Raw genomic sequence first — 17637 nt, 5'->3', positions numbered from 1 at the left:
CAGAAGAAGCCGACCTCCTCTTACCACTGTTGATTTGATAGAAAGACAAAAGGTTCTGGTGAGGCTCAGACATACATGGCTACAACTCCGAAAGAGATGCCTATTTTCCTCAAGACACTAACGGAGCGGCCACCACAAGAGTCACGTCAACCCCGGGTGAAGCTGACAAGGAATACTTTTAACATCCAACGCAGGCACTTCAGCAGGACGCGCGTTTATAGATGAAGAGGCTTGCGTTGCTCTTGATCGCCCAGTACAAGAGAATCAACAATCCAATTTCATCACACGTGAAGATCAGGAACGACTCCTCCAAAATCGAGGCAAAGAAAATCAGCAAACCTCCTGAGTTCACAGAGACCCTCTTCCCATCAGGAGCTACATGATTTCTGGGGACTTCTCCCACAAAATCGTGCAGGCTATGATGAAACATTTATGTGAGATTCTATATTTCTCCAAGGCACAGCGTCAAGACATATTTGCAGCCCTCAACCGCACTTTATCAGGAAAGCAACTGTTTTCATCCAAGGAAGCTGTTCCCAAACCCCAACCTCTCCTAGAAAGCTCGATTGATAGATGGAACTGGGTATTCCTAATCACTGTTCACTTGAAGGATGTCGAGTTTGACAGTACGCTGACTGACGCGGCCTCCGACTTCAACATTGTAACCGTCAAGGCTCTGAGAGTTGCAAGGGAAAATCAAACATAAGAAGCGTATTCTTTAACATGAGAGAAAAACAAGACTTTTCGACCAGCACTATTTGTGCCGTCTTCCCATATGCCATATCGTATCAAGTCGTTTTTCGAAGTCAAGGGTTAATAGCGCCCTCGCTGGAGTTTTCTCCAGGAGCCGCTTCGACGTTTCTCTTTAGGAGCCGCTTCAACGTTCTCTTCAGAAGTCGCTTCGCTTCAACGTTCTCCATCAGGTGTGGCCGCGCCCTAGTATGCCGGCCCTCTTTTCATCGACCAATCAGGTCGTTTTAAACTCGCCACGCGAACTAGAAGAGTGGTCGCGCCTTAGCTTGCCGGCCCCCTACTTTCATTGAACAATTAGGTTGCTCCAAACCTGCCGCAGCCTCAAAAGAGGTCGCCATACTAAGTCGGCTTCCCAAAAGCGCCAACTTCCCAAAATGCACCAACATGCCGCACGCGCATGCCGCACACGCCAGACGCGCATGCCACACGCGCATTCCAAACGCGCATGCTGCACGTGCATGACAGACCCGCACGCCAGACGCGCATGCCGAACGTGCCACTGCCAATTAATGATAGCCATGATCGACAACTACCTTTCCTCCTGAGATGCACTCTTAGCCATCCAAGTTCGCCACCAAACTAACATGGCTTGTAGCAACTTTTGAGCGACCATGACGCCAAACCCTAAACTAGCACGTCGCTATGCCACGGCTACTGGCATGCCACCATGCCACGGCTACTGGCATGCCACCATGCCACAGCTACTAGCACGTCACTATGCCACGGCTACTGGCATGCCACCATGCCACAGCCACTAGCGCGTCATTATGCCACGGCTACTGGCACGCCACAGCTACTAGCACGTCGCTATGCCACGGCTACTGGCATGCCACCATGCCATAGCTACTAGCACGTCGCTATGCCACGTCTACTGGCATGCCACCATGTCACAACTACTAGCACGCCGCTATGCCACGGCTACTGGCATGCCACCATGCCACACATAGAAACCTGCTACACGTTTTCCACAAAAACACTCGAGACATCAAAACGTGTCACAAACTGGGGGATACTCATCAGGGTATTGGTCTGGCGGTTTACAGCATGCGGCGTGCAACGCGCCCGTTACAGGAAAGTGTCATCAAGTAGGGCAATTAGTGGTGGTAAAAGTAACAGTGTAACCAATTCATTTCCTTCATCATGGAAGCATAATGACTAAAGGTTACACGAATTCACTTCCCTCATCATGGAAGCATAACGCCTTACGGTTACACGTTACTCTTTTCTTCCACCACTCAAATGTTTTCACTTCCTACGAGTCCAGGGTACGTTTTGTTACGACTTGTATAAATAGGTCTCACCTATTTCCACCAAGCAACAACTTTTGGTCAAGAGAACAATACCACATCCATAAATCATCTGATAGCTTTCAGCTAGCCAGTTCAACTTTCTGATACAAGTCACGAAACACCCACACTTCCAAAATCAAGTATTCTGGTCTCAACACTTTCTTCCATAAACAGCGTATTATGGTCTCAAAACTCCTAGAAAGCTCGATTGATAGATGGAACTGGGGATTCCTAATCACTGTTCACTTGAAGGATGTCGAGTTTGACAGTACGCTGACTGACGCGGCCTTCGACTTCAACATTGTAACCGTCAAGGCTCTGAGAGTTGCAAGGGAAAATCAAACATAAGAAGCGTATTCTTTAACATGAGAGAAAAACAATACTTGTCGACCAGCACTATTTGTGCCGTCTTCCCATATGCCATATCTTATCAAGTCGTTTTTCGAAGTCAAGGGTTAATAGCGCCCTCGCTGGAGTTTTCTCCAGGAGCCGCTTCGACGTTTCTCTCTAGGAGCCGCTTCAACGTTCTCTTCAGAAGTCGCTCCGCTTCAACGTTCTCCAGCAGCGGCTCCGCTTCAACGTTCGCTCTAGCAGCCACTCCGCTTCAGCGTTCTCTCCATAAGCTGCTCCAGGATCCGAAGCCAAAGCTTCATCGTTTTACTCCATAAGCTTCAGCGTCCTATCCAAGAGCCGAATCTGCTTCAACGCCTCCTTACTTCCAAGGATCGTTCCATAGGCGCCACTCCTCCTTTCCAAGGTTCATGCCCGTAGCCACCACACTCGTCCCTGTCAAGGATCGTGATCGCATCCAGCCAAGGTTCATAGTTATGGCCACTTTTGCTTCATCCCATCAAAGACCTGGGGACTTTTGTCCGTCTGTCTACCCGTCATCGTCCTTATGTCATCACTAACACCTGATGCGGCTTACTCATGTGGGAGCCTAAAATACCCAAAGACCAATCATGCACGAAGGACATGGCTAGCGGAGATAGATCTAAGTAACTATCCTTAAACTAAATGTTTTATATCTATTAGGTATATTCAATAAATTTTAAATATCTTAGTGTTGAGACGTCTAAATTCCTCAACACTCACTACTGTGTTGCTAGGAAAGCTTCATCAACACATTTTCCTCTCGGTGTTGAGATGTGCAAATTCCAAAACACCACTACTATGTTGCTAGACATGCTTCCTCAACACATTTTTCCTCTTGGTGTTGAGACGTGCAAATTCCTCAACACCAATACTGTGTTGCTAGGCAAGCTTCCTCAACACATTTTCCTCTTGGTGTTGAGACGTGCAAATTCCTCAATACCACTATTGTGTTGCTAGGAAAGCTTCCTCAACACATTTTCCTCTTGGTGTTGAGACGTTAAAATTCCTCAACACCACTACTGTGTTGCTAGGCATGCTTCCTCAACACATTTTTCCTCTTGGTGTTGATACGTGCAAATTCCTAAATACCAGTACTGTGTTGCTAGGCATGCTTCCTCAACACATTCTTCCTCTTGGTGTTGAGATGTGCAAATTCCTCAACACCACTACTGTGTTGCTAGGCAATCTTCCTCAACACATTTTCCTCTTGGTGTTGAGACGTGCAAATTCCTCAACACCAGTACTGTGTTGCTAGGCATGCTTCCTCAACACATTTGTCCTCTTGGTGTTGAGACGTGCAAATTCCTCAACACCACTACTGTGTTTCTAGGCATGCTTCCTCAACACATTCTTCCTCTTAGTGTTGAGACGTGAAAATTCCTCAACACCAATATTGTGTTGCTAGGCAAGCTTCCTCAACACATTTTCCTCTTGGTGTTGAGACGTGCAAGTTCCTCAACACCAATATTGTGTTTCTAGGCAAGCTTCCTCAACACATTTTCCTCTTGGTATTGAGACGTGCAAATTCCTCAACACCACTACTGTGTTGCTAGGGATGCTTCCTCAACACATTCTTCCTCTTGGTGTTGAGACGTGCAAATTCCTCAACACCACTACTGTGTTGCTAGGCATGCTTCCTCAACACATTCTTCCTCTAGGTGTTGAGACGTGCAAATTCCTCAACACCACTATTGTGTTGCTAGGCAAGCTTCCTCAACAGCAGGGCCATTCACCTTTTCATAGACAGCAGCGCCATTGACCTAGTCAGTCAAAGCAGCGCCATCTACCTTTCTGTAGCCGGTCAGCATGATCGAATTTTAATAGTGGTAAATAGGTTGTCATTTAATCGGACTTTGTTGAGATTGATTCTAGGCAAGCTTCCTAAACAAATTTTTCTCTTGGTGTTGAGAAGTGCAAATTCCTCAACACCACTACTGTTTTGCTAGGCAAGCTTCCTCAACACATTTTCCTCTTAGTGTTGAGACGTGCAAATTCCTCAACACCACTACTGTGTTGCTAGGCATGCTTCCTCAACACATTCTTCCTCTTGGTGCTGAGACGTGCAAATTCCTCAACACCACTACTGTGTTGCTAGGCATGCTTCCTCAACACATTCTTCCTCTTGGTGTTGAGACGTGCAAATTTCTCAACACCACTATTGTGTTGCTAGGCATGCTTCCTCAACACATTCTTCCTCTTGGTGTTGAAACATGCAAATTCCTCAACACCACTGTTGTGTTCCTAGGCAAGATTCCTCAACACATTTTCCTCTTGGTGTTGAGACGTGCAAATTCCTCAACACCACTATTGTGTTGCTAGGAAAGCTTCCTCAACACATTTTACTCTTGGTGTTGAGACGTCTAAATTCCTCAACACTCACTACTGTGTTGCTAGGCAAGCTTCCTCAACACATTTTCCTCTCGGTGTTGAGACGTGAAAATTCCTCAACACCACTATTGTGTTGCTAGGCATGCTTCCTCAACACATTCTTCCTCTTGGTGTTGAGACGTGCAAATTCCTCAACACCACTACTATGTTGCTAGGCATGCTTCCTCAACACATTCTTTCTCTTGGTGTTGAGATGTGCAAATTCCTCAACACCACTATTGTGTTGCTAGGAAAGCTTCCTCAACGCATTTTCCTCTTGGTGTTGAGGCGTGCAAATTCCTCAATCTCACAACTGTGTTGCCAGGCATGCTGCCCCAACACACACTCCTCTTGGTGTTAAGACGTGCAAATTCCTCAACACCACTATTGTGTTTCCAGGCATGCTTCCTCAACACATCCTTTCTCTTAGTTTTGAGACGTGTAAACTCCTCAACACTCACTACTGTGTTGCAAGGCATACTGCCTTAACACATTCATCCTCTTAGTATTGAGACGTGTAAAATCCTCAACACTCACTACTCTGTTGTCAGGCATACTACCTCAATACATTATAGTGTTGATCGCTCCGCCACCTCAACACTCATCTTAGCCGTTCAAAGCAGCGCCATCTTCTCCGCTCCATAGTCAGCGCCAACAGTCCGCTCCACAGCCGGCGCCAACAGTCCGCGTCCTTGACAGCGCCATTCACCTTTCCATAGAAAGCAACGCCATTGACCTAGTCAGTCAAAGCATCTCCATCTACCTTTCTGTAGCCGGCCAGCATGATCGAATTTTAATAGTGGTAAATAGGTTGTCATTCACTCGGACTTTGTTGAGATTCATTCTAGGCTTTAATAAAAAAAAATACTAAAAATAAGAAAATATATATACAAAATAAAGTCACAGGATGAGGAGAGACTGGGACTCGGGATTCCACTGCTTTTCATGTTCATGGGATTCATAAATTTATCCTAAGAAATTATAGCTCAAAACAAAAGAAATATCAACTCTATTCTTTGCCAAAATAGATTTCGTAAAACATCAATTGTAAATTACAAGCATAGTGTATCTAAAGCACCTAAGACTAAGCATACACTATCTAACAAGATAACAACTGATTAATAGAAATCATAAATCATTTAAAATCGGTGCAAAAAGTAAATAAGGAATTAATTAAGTTACCCCAATGGTGAAATCCAGCTTCCTTCGTTGTCCCAATGTTGGGTTTTATCTCATCATGCTCAAAACACACTCAAAATATAGATTCATGGCTCAAAAAGGTGTTTTATTGGAGAGAAATAATAATACAGCGAATCTGCAACATCTAATGGACGTTACAGAATACACTGTTACAAGAGGTGTTGCTAACTGAAGATAAGCGTGACTAATGGACTGTTACAGAACAGATTGAATATAAGACACTGACTACGACTGTCCTCTGCAGTATTATGTTCTTCAGCTTTAGGGTTCTTGAGAACGACACTTCTGATGTGTCGTCTGCAACTCTCTTCTTCCTCTTCTCTGCTGCTACTGCAGAATCGCTCTGCAGCGATTTTTGTTGCTCTAAAACTACCCCTAACTCTTCATCCCCATTATTTATAAACCCAGTAACCTATTTATACTCGACAGGTTCTGAAATCTCCAAGAAATCTTCATTAATCGCCCTCCTTCACACGCTGCCATAATGAAAATATTTTCTTTCCTTTTACACCGGATTGTTTCTCTGTCACGATGATTTTTCCGATATCTACACAATCAACACAATATTTCACGTCCCAGCTGGAGTAAAATTCTGTTAGGACACACGCTATCCTCAAATATGCACAGGAAATCCCAAGAATATCTCCCACTCACTCGTGAATATCTCCCTCCTCTGATTTGCATGTTGACACGATTTCTTCCCTTTTTATCGAATTGAAAACACTTACCAATCCTGTTTTGATATAACAGGCTGGTATATAACCAAACCAAGCAACAAATCCGGCAAGATTATCATGCAGAATCCGACCAAAAATCTCGTGAATATCCACTCCTCTGTCTTGCTCCCAACGGATTATCTAGCCACTTTTAACTGATTCCAAAGCCCATACCAAGCCTGTTAGGACAATTCACGTCATATCAACAAATTTCCGCCATTGAATCTCAAGAAATCACGTCCAAATGGTGAACCCTAATTCTACCAGTTCACTGCTTCATTTTCCCGCCAATTTTTATTTTTCAAATGAAGAAGGTGAGGTGCCCTTATCCACCGTCATGGGTGCCGAGTAACAAATGGGTGTTGTGGACAAATGGGATACACATAGCCGTGGGTGACAGATAGCAAAAGTGGGGGTCCGTATAGAAAATGTCCTCCGGGGGTGCTCCGAGCAACTTTTCGAGCTAAATTTTCCAACAATATATATTTCCAAAAAAATACCTACAAACACACAAAATACCATAATAAGGATGAAAACGAGTACTAACAATACGAAACGTTAAGGACAAAGTAGACACAAAAATGCGTCTATCACGGCACCCGTTCCGCGGACCAAGTTGCAGTGCTACCTCTGCCGATCAGTATCTAAAGTTGCAGCGCTGACGCCAACCCACTATGGCCAAGACGAATTTATGCAAAGCCACCAATGCAAGGGTCATAGATTCTTTAGGCCTCCCGACAATGGTTAGCCAAATCTTCCTGGAAATCTATTCATGACTTGACGTTTTGATTTTATCCTTGTTTGTCACCATCTTATGCTTACCCTGCAACAATGCCATTGTTACGTGCTAAGCAAGGGACTTAATGTTGATGGTGGTCTTTAGCTTAGGGTTAAAATCATAAAACCTTGCATCTGATGTGACGTCACTCAGCAAGGAAGCGGTGCTGCGAGTACTAACCTCTCCACCGACATATTTATTGAGCCGCTCAATATACTTTTATCCATAACACTCTATAAATTTCGGCAACTCACCAATACAAGACCCACTGAGTACTTTCCTGTGCTATGTTCCCCAGCAGAACCCTTAAATCGGTATAACATGACAGATTTATGCTCACTCGCGGCGGAGTAGCATGAACCTCCAAGTACCAAAGTTAAGGCCATCGCACAAAATGCTCAGACGGAAAGCACACTGCATTATGTAGATAAGGATTTTTGTGTGGCAGCATACAAAATCCAGCCAATTATTGTGATAACTCACAAAGAACTCATAAACCCGACTAATTTGCAAAATTAGGGTTTTGCGCCCCGCGCAGTATACTAGACCCCGCTGGTCGAAACTATGCTTAGCCAAACTAGGCAACCAAATTCGCCACAGCGCACTAAAAGTGTGGCCGCGCCCTAGTATGTCGGCCCTCTTTTCATCGACCAATCAGGTCGCTTTAAACTCTCCACGCGCACTAGAAGAGTGGTCGCGCCCTAGCTTGTCGGCCCCCTACTTTCATTGACCAATTAGGTTATTCCAAACCTGCCGCAACCTCAAAATAGGTCGACATACTAAGTCGGCTTCCAAAAGCGCCGACTTCCCAAAACGCGCCAACATGCCGCACGCGCATGCCACACATGCCAGACGTGCATGCCACACGCCCATGCCACACGTGTATGCCACACGCGCATGCTGCACGCGCATTCCCCCTTACGCATGACAGACACGCACGCCAGACGCGCAAGCCGAATGTTCCACTGCCAATAAAAGATAACCATGATCGGCGACTACCTTTCCTCCTGAGATGCAATCTTAGCCATCCTAGTTCGCCACCAAACTAACATGGCTTGTGGCAAATTTTGAGCGACCATGACGCCAAACCCTAAACTAGCACGTCGCTATGCCACGACTACTGGCATGCCACCATGCCACAGCTACTAGCACGTCTCTATGCCACGGCTATTGGCATGCCACCATGCCACATCCACTAGCACGTCGCTATGTCACGGCTACTGGCACGCCACCATGCCACAGCTACTAGCACGTCGCTATGCCACGGCTACTGGCATGCCACCATGCTATAGTTACTAGCACGTCGCTATGCCACAGCTACTGGCATGCCACCATGCCACACATAGTAACCTGCTACACGTTTTCCACAAAAACACTCGAGACATCAAAACGTGTCACAAACTGGGGGATACTCATCAGGGTATTGGTCTGGCGGTTTACATTATGCGGCGTGCAATGCGCCCGTTACAAGAAAGTGTCATGAAGTAGGGCAATTAGTGGTGGTAAAAGTAACGGTGTAACCAATTCATTTCCTTCATCATGGAAGCATAATGACTGGCGGTTACACGAATTCACTTCCCTCATCATGGAAGCATAATGCCTTACGGTTACACGTTACTCATTTCTTCCACCACTCAAATGTTTTCACTACCTACGAGACCAAGGTACGTTTTGTTACGACTTGTATAAATAGGTCTCACCTATTTCCCCCAAACAACAAGTTTTGGTCAGGAGAACAATACCACATCCAGAAATCATCTGATAGCTTTCAGATAGCCAGTTCAACTTTCTGATACAAGTCACGAAACACCCACACTTCCAGAATCAACTATTCTGGTCTCAACACTTTCTTCGCTTCCCTCCCTAAGACCAGCCCTTCTCCTTCACTTTGTGACTGAAGCAAGCCTAGAACGTCCATTTCTTGGTTTAAGCCAGGATTGTACAGATTGATCTCTCGAATCAAAAGTACTCACGTGCACTACATTGTTTAGGGTTTAGACTCGTTTCTCACCTATACAAACGAAATTACCGAAATCAGCAGAAACAGTTTTCACCCACAAACAGGAATATCAAGACATTTTCGCTTGGACCTATGAAGAAATGCCAGGGTTATATGATAAACTTGTTATATATCATCTCCATATCATCCCCGGATCCAAGCCAATAAAGCAGCTGCCAAGACACTTCGGATATGAGGTGGAAGAACAAATCAAGACCGAGATCTAGAAGCTACTCACGAACGGATTAATCAAGCCCATACAACACCCTACTTGGATAGCGAATATTGTACCTGTCAAGAAGAGAAATGGTCAAATCAGGTGTTGCTTGGACTTTTACTACACTGTCATGCCTTTTGGGATAAAGAATGCGGCTGTCACATATCAACGAGAAATGACAGATATATTTCATGATATGATGCACAAGAAGATTGAAGACTACGTTGATGACGTGATGGTCAAATCTAAAACCAGAGCGTCTCACTTTGGAATTCTTAGACAAATTTTCGAAAGGTGCGGAAAATACAATCTTCGGATGAACCCACTAAACTGTGCTTTCGGGGTTTCTTATGGAAAATTTTTAGGGTTTCAAGTAACTGAAAAGGGCATTATAATAGTTCCCAGCAAAACACAAGCCATTGCCACAATGATGCCTCCGCAGACTGTCAAGGAACTCAAAAGCTTTATGGGAAAATTTTCGTATATCCGATGGTTCATCCCAGGATTATTGCGCAATTTTTTGCTACGTTCGTCCCCTTACTAAAGAAGAAAGCTAAGTTTAGATTAGACTTCAGTTCAACAACATCCCTTCTAGAAGATTCAACAAATACAACTTTATCCAAGTGTCATGAAAGCGCCATTACAAGAACCCCCTGGCTCCTATACACGACTTCCACTGACGCAGCGTTAGGAGCACTTCTTGCTCAAGAAGACAATAGTGAAAATGAAGATCCTGGATACTACATCAGTCGTACCTTGAAAGACACAAAATTCAGGTACCCGGAAGTGGAGAGGGTCTGCCTTTCTCTCGTGTTTACTATTTAGATGCTTAGGCCTTACTTGTTGACAAGCAAAGTCATGCTCATTACAAAAACAGATTCTATACGGTTTCTCTTCACAAAACCTATTCTCTTTGGAAGATCATACCGTTGGTTACTACAGATGTCCGAATTCGAAAAAAATTTCTAGTAATCCCAAAGCGATAAAAGGATAAGTCGTGGTCGATCTCATTGCATCCTTTCCAGGACGAGATGACACTTATTTGCATGAAGACGTACCAGGGGAATTACCAGAAGTTTTTTTGTTCAAAGAGGACGAGTGGTTGCTCTACTTTGACGAATCGGCTACCCCCAGTAGCAATATGGGAGGAGCTGGTATCGTTCTGATTTCTCCAGCAGGAGAAGTATTCTCATATTCGTTCAAACTCGAGTTTAAATGCACTAATAACTTCGCTGAATACGAATCATTCTTGATAGGGTTTTCGTTGGACAAACAAGCAGGAGCCACTAATCAGAGGCGATTCAAGATTTCTAGTAAACCAAGTCAATTGACTTTATTCTCTAAAGGAAGTTACTCTGACCCCTTATAGATCTGAAGTACAAAAGTTATTGTCGCATTCTTCGGAATCAGCTGTTATACATATCGGACGCACTAATAACAGTCATGCTGACTGTCTTGCGCGTCAAAACTCAAATTCGAAGGGGCAGAAAAGACTTTTATTGTCCAGAGGTGAATCCTCTCTTCAACCTGGATAACGTCGGAGGATGACTGGAGATCTTCGACGATCAAGGAACTTAACAATCCGATCCCTGAAAGAAAGATCCACCTCAAACAACTAAAAATTTTATTTTTGCATCATAGGGTACTATATCACAAAAACCCCTATACTTCGTTATTAAGATGTTGGAGAAATAGAAGCGCAACAACAGCTGGATCGAGTCCACAAGGAGATCCGTGGTTAGACACTTGAAATCACCCTTCACAGAATACTTTAACTTTTAGGGTATTATTGGCCTTCTATGGAAACCTAGGCTTGTGCAACTCAAGGATCGTGTCCTAACTGTCAGGCGCCCCCTCACAAATCAGAAGCTATATTAGTGAGCAATAATGGGGATTGGCGTGAACCCTTCATCCGATATCTAAGAGATGGCTTCCGACCTCCGGAAAAATGCATGCTACCAAGATTTTCATGGAAGCCCCTATTTTCCTCTCAACTAGCTTTGGAGAAATCAAGAAAATGTCATAGCCTCTCAAAAAAAAATAGTAGATTTCAACTTGTTTTCTCTCGGTTTAGAAGTAAGAACTCTTTGTTTTTAATATATATATTTGCTAAATAGGTGAGGTCGAAGAGCAAGGACTATGAGATGAGAGTTCTCATTTGGTTTGAAGGAGTTTGATCAAAATAAATCAAATTAGGTGTTGCTGTGGGATGAGAGGTCCCACACGTTCACCCAAAATCAATTATACACTCATCCAATAGTCTTCACGAGGAGGATGAAGATCTGCCACCCACACAAAAGGACTAAAGTGGTACTGTTCATGGTGTTGAAACGGCAGGTGCTCGGCCTCTTAAGAAGATTTTTAGTTTTTTATTTGGTTTAAATTCTTTGATGCGAATCTCACAGAAATTTTATTAATAAATTAAAAATAAATATCTAGAGGCACATGTTCAGCCGCTTGGAGAGAAAAACACGTCTGAACATAAGCCTCATAGCCTCTAGTTTTATTCTTCCTTGGTCCAAATTTCACTCTTCAAGCTCTCACCCCATCCATGGCCCTTACTCTAAGGGTGTTTAGTTTTTGGGTTTTCACAACTGAACAGTTAACCAGTTTGGGAACTGTCTTTTTCTAATAGGCCAATCGTGAATTAGACTCACTCGTCACTAGTTTAATTCTTCATAATAATAATAATAATAATCTTTTTATTTATCAAAAAGAAAAAGAACCGCGATGCACGTTTATATACTTCATCCGTTCCCAAAAAATAGCTTATTTGGTTTGCACAAAAATTAAGAAAATTAATTATTGTAACTATTTTTTCATGCTTTTTTTCTGATTTGTCCTTGGTCTCACTCATTTGACATTATCAAAAACGGAGAGAAAAATGGTCCCCTATATCTTTCCATTCATAAGAACAAGTCTATATTTTTGACATACCCAAATAAGAAAACCAACCTATTTTTCAGATTCGAAGTGAGTATATCCTACCACATGTAAACAAGTAGCTACTTCACATTTTTATTTTTTTGATAGACTAAGGTCGGACCCAAGCCTCTACTCAAATCCAGCCAGTTGGATTAGCGCCACTGCTAAACTCAACCCCGTCAAGTCCCTCTATACAATTAATTAAAATACAAATCTCTGTGATGGATCGAACCGGGACTTCCTCCTTACTGAGATTGATAGGATACCATTGAGCCATGCACTTGGACCCAAACTACTGTCCTTGGACCCAAGCTACTGCACGGTATAGTACAATGCATGGATGGATATCGAAATACGGAGAGATAATATACAAATATTTCTTTTATATTTTGGATAATGGCATTATATGCTGACTTTTTTCTTTAAAATTGAGATAAACGAAGAAGAAAATGATTGATTCATCCGAAGTTTCCACTTTTAAAGATCTTGTCACAAAAAACTTATTAATATTTGGCATACAGTAGCTAGTTGATACTATGGGACTTGCAGAAATCTGCCCATATTCTGTGACCAAACAAAATTAAAAGTCTCTCTCACTCTCGTTAGTGTATATATAATTCTAGTACGACTTGTTCCTTCCTTGCAGTTGCATGAAGGGGAGTAACTGTTAAAGCAGGGTGAGAAGGATTCAGTTGTGAAATTTGTTTTCTACCCATCAACTAGGCTTCCTCATCCTCATTGACATTTATGATTAATTCCCAAGTCCTTCCCCCCTAAAATTAAATTACAAAACCCCCCTTTCACCAAGAAGAGGACAAACAACACTTTTGTGTCAAAAAGAACTCCTTTTTTATGATTTATCTACGCTGACACCTCCTGCATTCACTCTCGTTTCTCTATTACTCGTTTCTACTCATGTCTCTCTTTCTCTTTCAAACAAAGGCCAAGACCCAGAAGCATGAGCTGGCTTCGGGTAGAGAGATGGAGAGATTCCGTATGTGGGTTTTCTCTAGCTGTCAAATTGAAGCTATAAATATACATCATACTCCACTTTGTTGCTTCACAAATTGTTTCTACTTCTCTTTTTCCCTCTCTGTTGATATTTGGTTACAAACAGAGAGAATTCATCCACCTTTCACCTTTGTCTTGCAACAAGTGTGTGGTAGTACTACTATCTCAACTTCCACAACAACAACACAACATAACAAAAAAAGATAAGAGACAAAGCGAAAGTGAATTATAAATTTGTGATCTCTCTTCGTTCATAATCATATTGTGATTGATTGCATATCACTAAACTTGTTTCGTTTTCCAAATTTTGATTCATCTTCTTTTCTCAAGAATGACTACTACTACGGTTAGTAGTGAACTGCTATCATCATCATCATCATCATCATTTTCTTCTTTCTCAGTTCTCTTTATCTTTGCTTGTATCTTCATCACCTCTCTATTTCTTTTACATCGTATCTTCAAAATTTTGACCTCAAATGGGAGAAAACTTCCTCTACCTCCCGGTACCATGGGTTGGCCATATATTGGTGAAACATTCCAGCTCTACTCACAGAACCCCAACGTCTTCTTTGCTTCCAAAATCAAGAGGTACTTTTCTTCGCAATACATCCATCAATTTCATATGTGTTTTTCATCTTCCTTTTAATTTATGTAAGAATTTGCCAATTTTGACTAGGTTTGGGAAAATATTCAAGACCCATGTACTGGGATGTCCATGCGTAATGATATCAAGCCCTGCAGCAGCTAAATTTGTGCTGGTGACACAATCTCATCTCTTCAAGCCTACATTTCCAGCTAGTAAAGAGAGGATGTTAGGTCCTCAAGCCATCTTTTTCCACCAGGGGGATTACCACACTAAACTCAGGAAGCTTGTTCTGAGAGCATTCATGCCTGATTCTATCCGGAACATCGTCACTGACATCGAATCCGTTGCTCTACAATCTCTCAAATCGTGGGATGGTTGTTTCATCAATACTTTCCAGGAAATGAAATCTGTAAGTATTATCATATATCTTACACCTATATATGTCATGGTAGAATTGTTAAACTTAAATCTAGAATGATTGAACATGGATGTGAATTTTTAAAGTCAATTTTGGTTTGTGAATGAACAGTATACATTCAACGTGGCACTACTTTCGATCTTCGGAAAAGACGAGATATTATATAGAGAAGATCTGAAAAGGTGTTACTATGTACTTGAACAAGGCTATAATTCAATGCCCATAAATCTTCCGGGGACACTGTTTCACAAATCAATGAAAGCAAGAAAAGAACTAGCTTTAATTCTAGCAAAGATATTATGTTCAAGACGAAAGAGCGGTGAAGAAGAAGAGCACCATGATTTACTTGGATCATTAATGAGAAAGAAAGAAGCATTGACTGATGAGCAAATAGCTGATAACATCATTGGTGTCATATTTGCTGCTAGAGACACTACTGCCAGCGTACTAACATGGATTCTCAAGTACTTGGCAGAAAATCCTAAAGTCCTTCAAGCTGTCACTGTAAGCTTCCCATCTCTTTTATTCCCTTGTCATTAATTACCTTTCAACAACAACAAAATACAACAGATTTCCTCCTCCTACAAACCTAATTTTGTTGTTTAGTTTGTCTGAATAAGTTCAAAAATAACCCACTATGCCCATATATCATTTATGTCCCATTCCTGAATCTAGGCCAATTGGATTTTCTACTTGTGGTAAACTAGGTGTAATAAGTTAGTTAGTTGTTCATGGGGTTGGTTGATAAAGGAAAACACTATAAAAAAATAATTTCATTTTGTCGTATTAAAATTTCTGTGATCTCATGTTTGCGTGTTTGTGGTGCAGGAAGAGCAAGAATTAATAAAGGAAAACTGCAGCAAAAACAAGTTTGATGAAGAAGAAGATAAGGAAAAATATTTGAGTTGGGGAGATGCCAAGAAGATGCCAATAACTTCAAGAGTTATTCAAGAGACACTTAGGGTTGCTTCAATTCTATCATTCACCTTCCGAGAAGCTGTCGAAGATGTTGAATATGAAGGTTGGTTTTGCTGACAGACTCTAAAAATAATTAGTATTTTCTTTCAATCATTAAAATATGATCTCATCTGATTGTTTTTGATATTCATTTTCACCAGGTTACACAATACCAAAAGGATGGAAAGTTTTACCATTGTTTAGAAATATTCACCACAGCCCTGAGATCTTCCCAGAGCCTGAGAAATTTGATCCATCTAGATTTGAGGTAAAAATTCAGCCAATATAGTATATCATCTAATTTATTCTTGAACATTATTGCTCTTCTATATACTAGTAGTACTACTACTAGTACCGAATCCATTTATGTCTATTAATAATGAAACAGTACTAATTTTGGAAAGTCATTGTGCAAATCAAAAACAGGTTGCTCCAAAACCCAACACATTCATGCCATTTGGGAGTGGAACCCACTCATGTCCTGGGAATGAGTTAGCTAAATTGGAGATATTAGTCCTCCTCCATCATCTCACCACAAAATACACGTAACAACAACAATAAGAAAATCTTATTTTTATTATTATTTCTTTCACAATTTTTGTCCCTTGACTCAATAAAATTGTTTTTTTTTGTGTACAGGTGGTCTGTTATCGGGCCACAAAACGGGATCCATTATGGTCCATTTGCTCTTCCCCAAAATGGGTTGCCAATCAGATTACATCTCAAGAGTTAGACGTCTCCAGAATTATTAATTTAATTAACCATCAATCCAGAAGAAGCAAAAATGAGAAGATAGGAGAGAAACAAAGACTTTTCACGAAGACATCACAGGCCGGGGGACCCAAGTAGGCAGAGAAGAAAGGGCTGTAACCAAAAAGGCACACCCCTACACGACTCCAAGTGACTACTACTGTACCACGAAAAAGCGAGGAAATCAAATTTTGAGAAAAGTATACAAAGAAGGGATCAAACCATAAAATGTACAAATTACAAAAGGCCTTTCAGACAAAAATGAGTAATAATGTAAATATGAGCTGTACTTTTCCTTCTCTTTCCTGGTCTGCTTCTTGCTTGAATTGCAATCCCCCGTTCGATGTTAAAACGGTATTTATTAGGAGAAGCACTAAATGTAGAGGAGTGACCTCAAAGAAGTGGTCACTATTTCCTTCAACTGTATATATACAAGTTAATGGCAAGCATAGATCATTACCCCGTTTTTATCCGAGTGCCATATAGGACATTTTATTTTTATTCTCTTTGGCTTTTTTTTTTCTAAGAAACAAAAAAACAAGCCTCAACGCAAATTGTCATCGTAATTCTCCAACTCGACATTAAGAATTATTACAAGATTGACTTTGAGAGTTTCCAACAATCATAAGGATACTAAACTTACAAAAAAGACACTCAAACCACTTAACATCATAATTATATGACATAATTTGAATAGAAAAAATAATCTAATCGTTGTACATCGATTCCTAAGTGACAGTTCAAACTTACATGATCTAGTTTGTAACAAAAATAACACCTACAAACCAAATAACAAATCTACGAGTAATAGAGACATTAGGATTCATAGATCCAACCTTTTGTCAAGAAGTTTTCTCCAAAAACATAGCGAAACAAATGATATAGGTATATAATGATCTATATATCCAACCATTTGTCAGTGATTTTCTCAATGTAACAAGAGTAACAAAAATAACCTAAATCGGTCACCATAGAACGGAATCATATTTGGGTTTTCAACGGATTTAGTCTTGTAAAGCTTTTTGTTGTTGATGTTTTTGTTGTCATTGCTGGTGTTGGTGTCTTTGGAAATCTTGTAGTTACTGATGTTGGAGTTCTCGTAAAATTATTTTCTTGATTAACTTCATCTAAGATGCAAAACCATGCGTAAAACAAACCCTAACAGAAGACCTCTAAAGATAGTACCCTTAATAGAAGTAGAGATGCCTAGATCTAGAAGAACAAAAAAATAAAAACCACAAGTTAAGTTCTGATTTAAAAGATAAAAAGGATGCATGTATACATACACTCACTGAA

The 17637-nt window shown here is 41.4% G+C and overlaps 1 protein-coding gene across 1 annotated transcript; it reads left to right on the top strand.

Moving 5' to 3' along the window:
- The first annotated feature begins 13576 nt into the window (after positions 1 to 13576).
- Positions 13577 to 16810, top strand: LOC113292705 (abscisic acid 8'-hydroxylase 1-like). Its single transcript, XM_026541577.1, has 7 exons — positions 13577 to 14218; positions 14307 to 14625; positions 14746 to 15138; positions 15463 to 15655; positions 15753 to 15859; positions 16018 to 16136; positions 16231 to 16810. The coding sequence occupies exons 1-7, from the start codon at positions 13962 to 13964 to the stop codon at positions 16322 to 16324; spliced, it is 1482 nt and encodes a 493-aa protein (XP_026397362.1). The 5' UTR covers positions 13577 to 13961; the 3' UTR covers positions 16325 to 16810.
- Positions 16811 to 17637: the final 827 nt, after the last annotated feature.

This window comes from Papaver somniferum, chromosome 7 (assembly GCF_003573695.1).
Source record: "Papaver somniferum cultivar HN1 chromosome 7, ASM357369v1, whole genome shotgun sequence".
NCBI lineage: Eukaryota > Viridiplantae > Streptophyta > Magnoliopsida > Ranunculales > Papaveraceae > Papaver > Papaver somniferum.
Note: the sequence above shows the minus strand (reverse complement) of the source record. Positions and strands in the feature narration are given on the sequence as shown.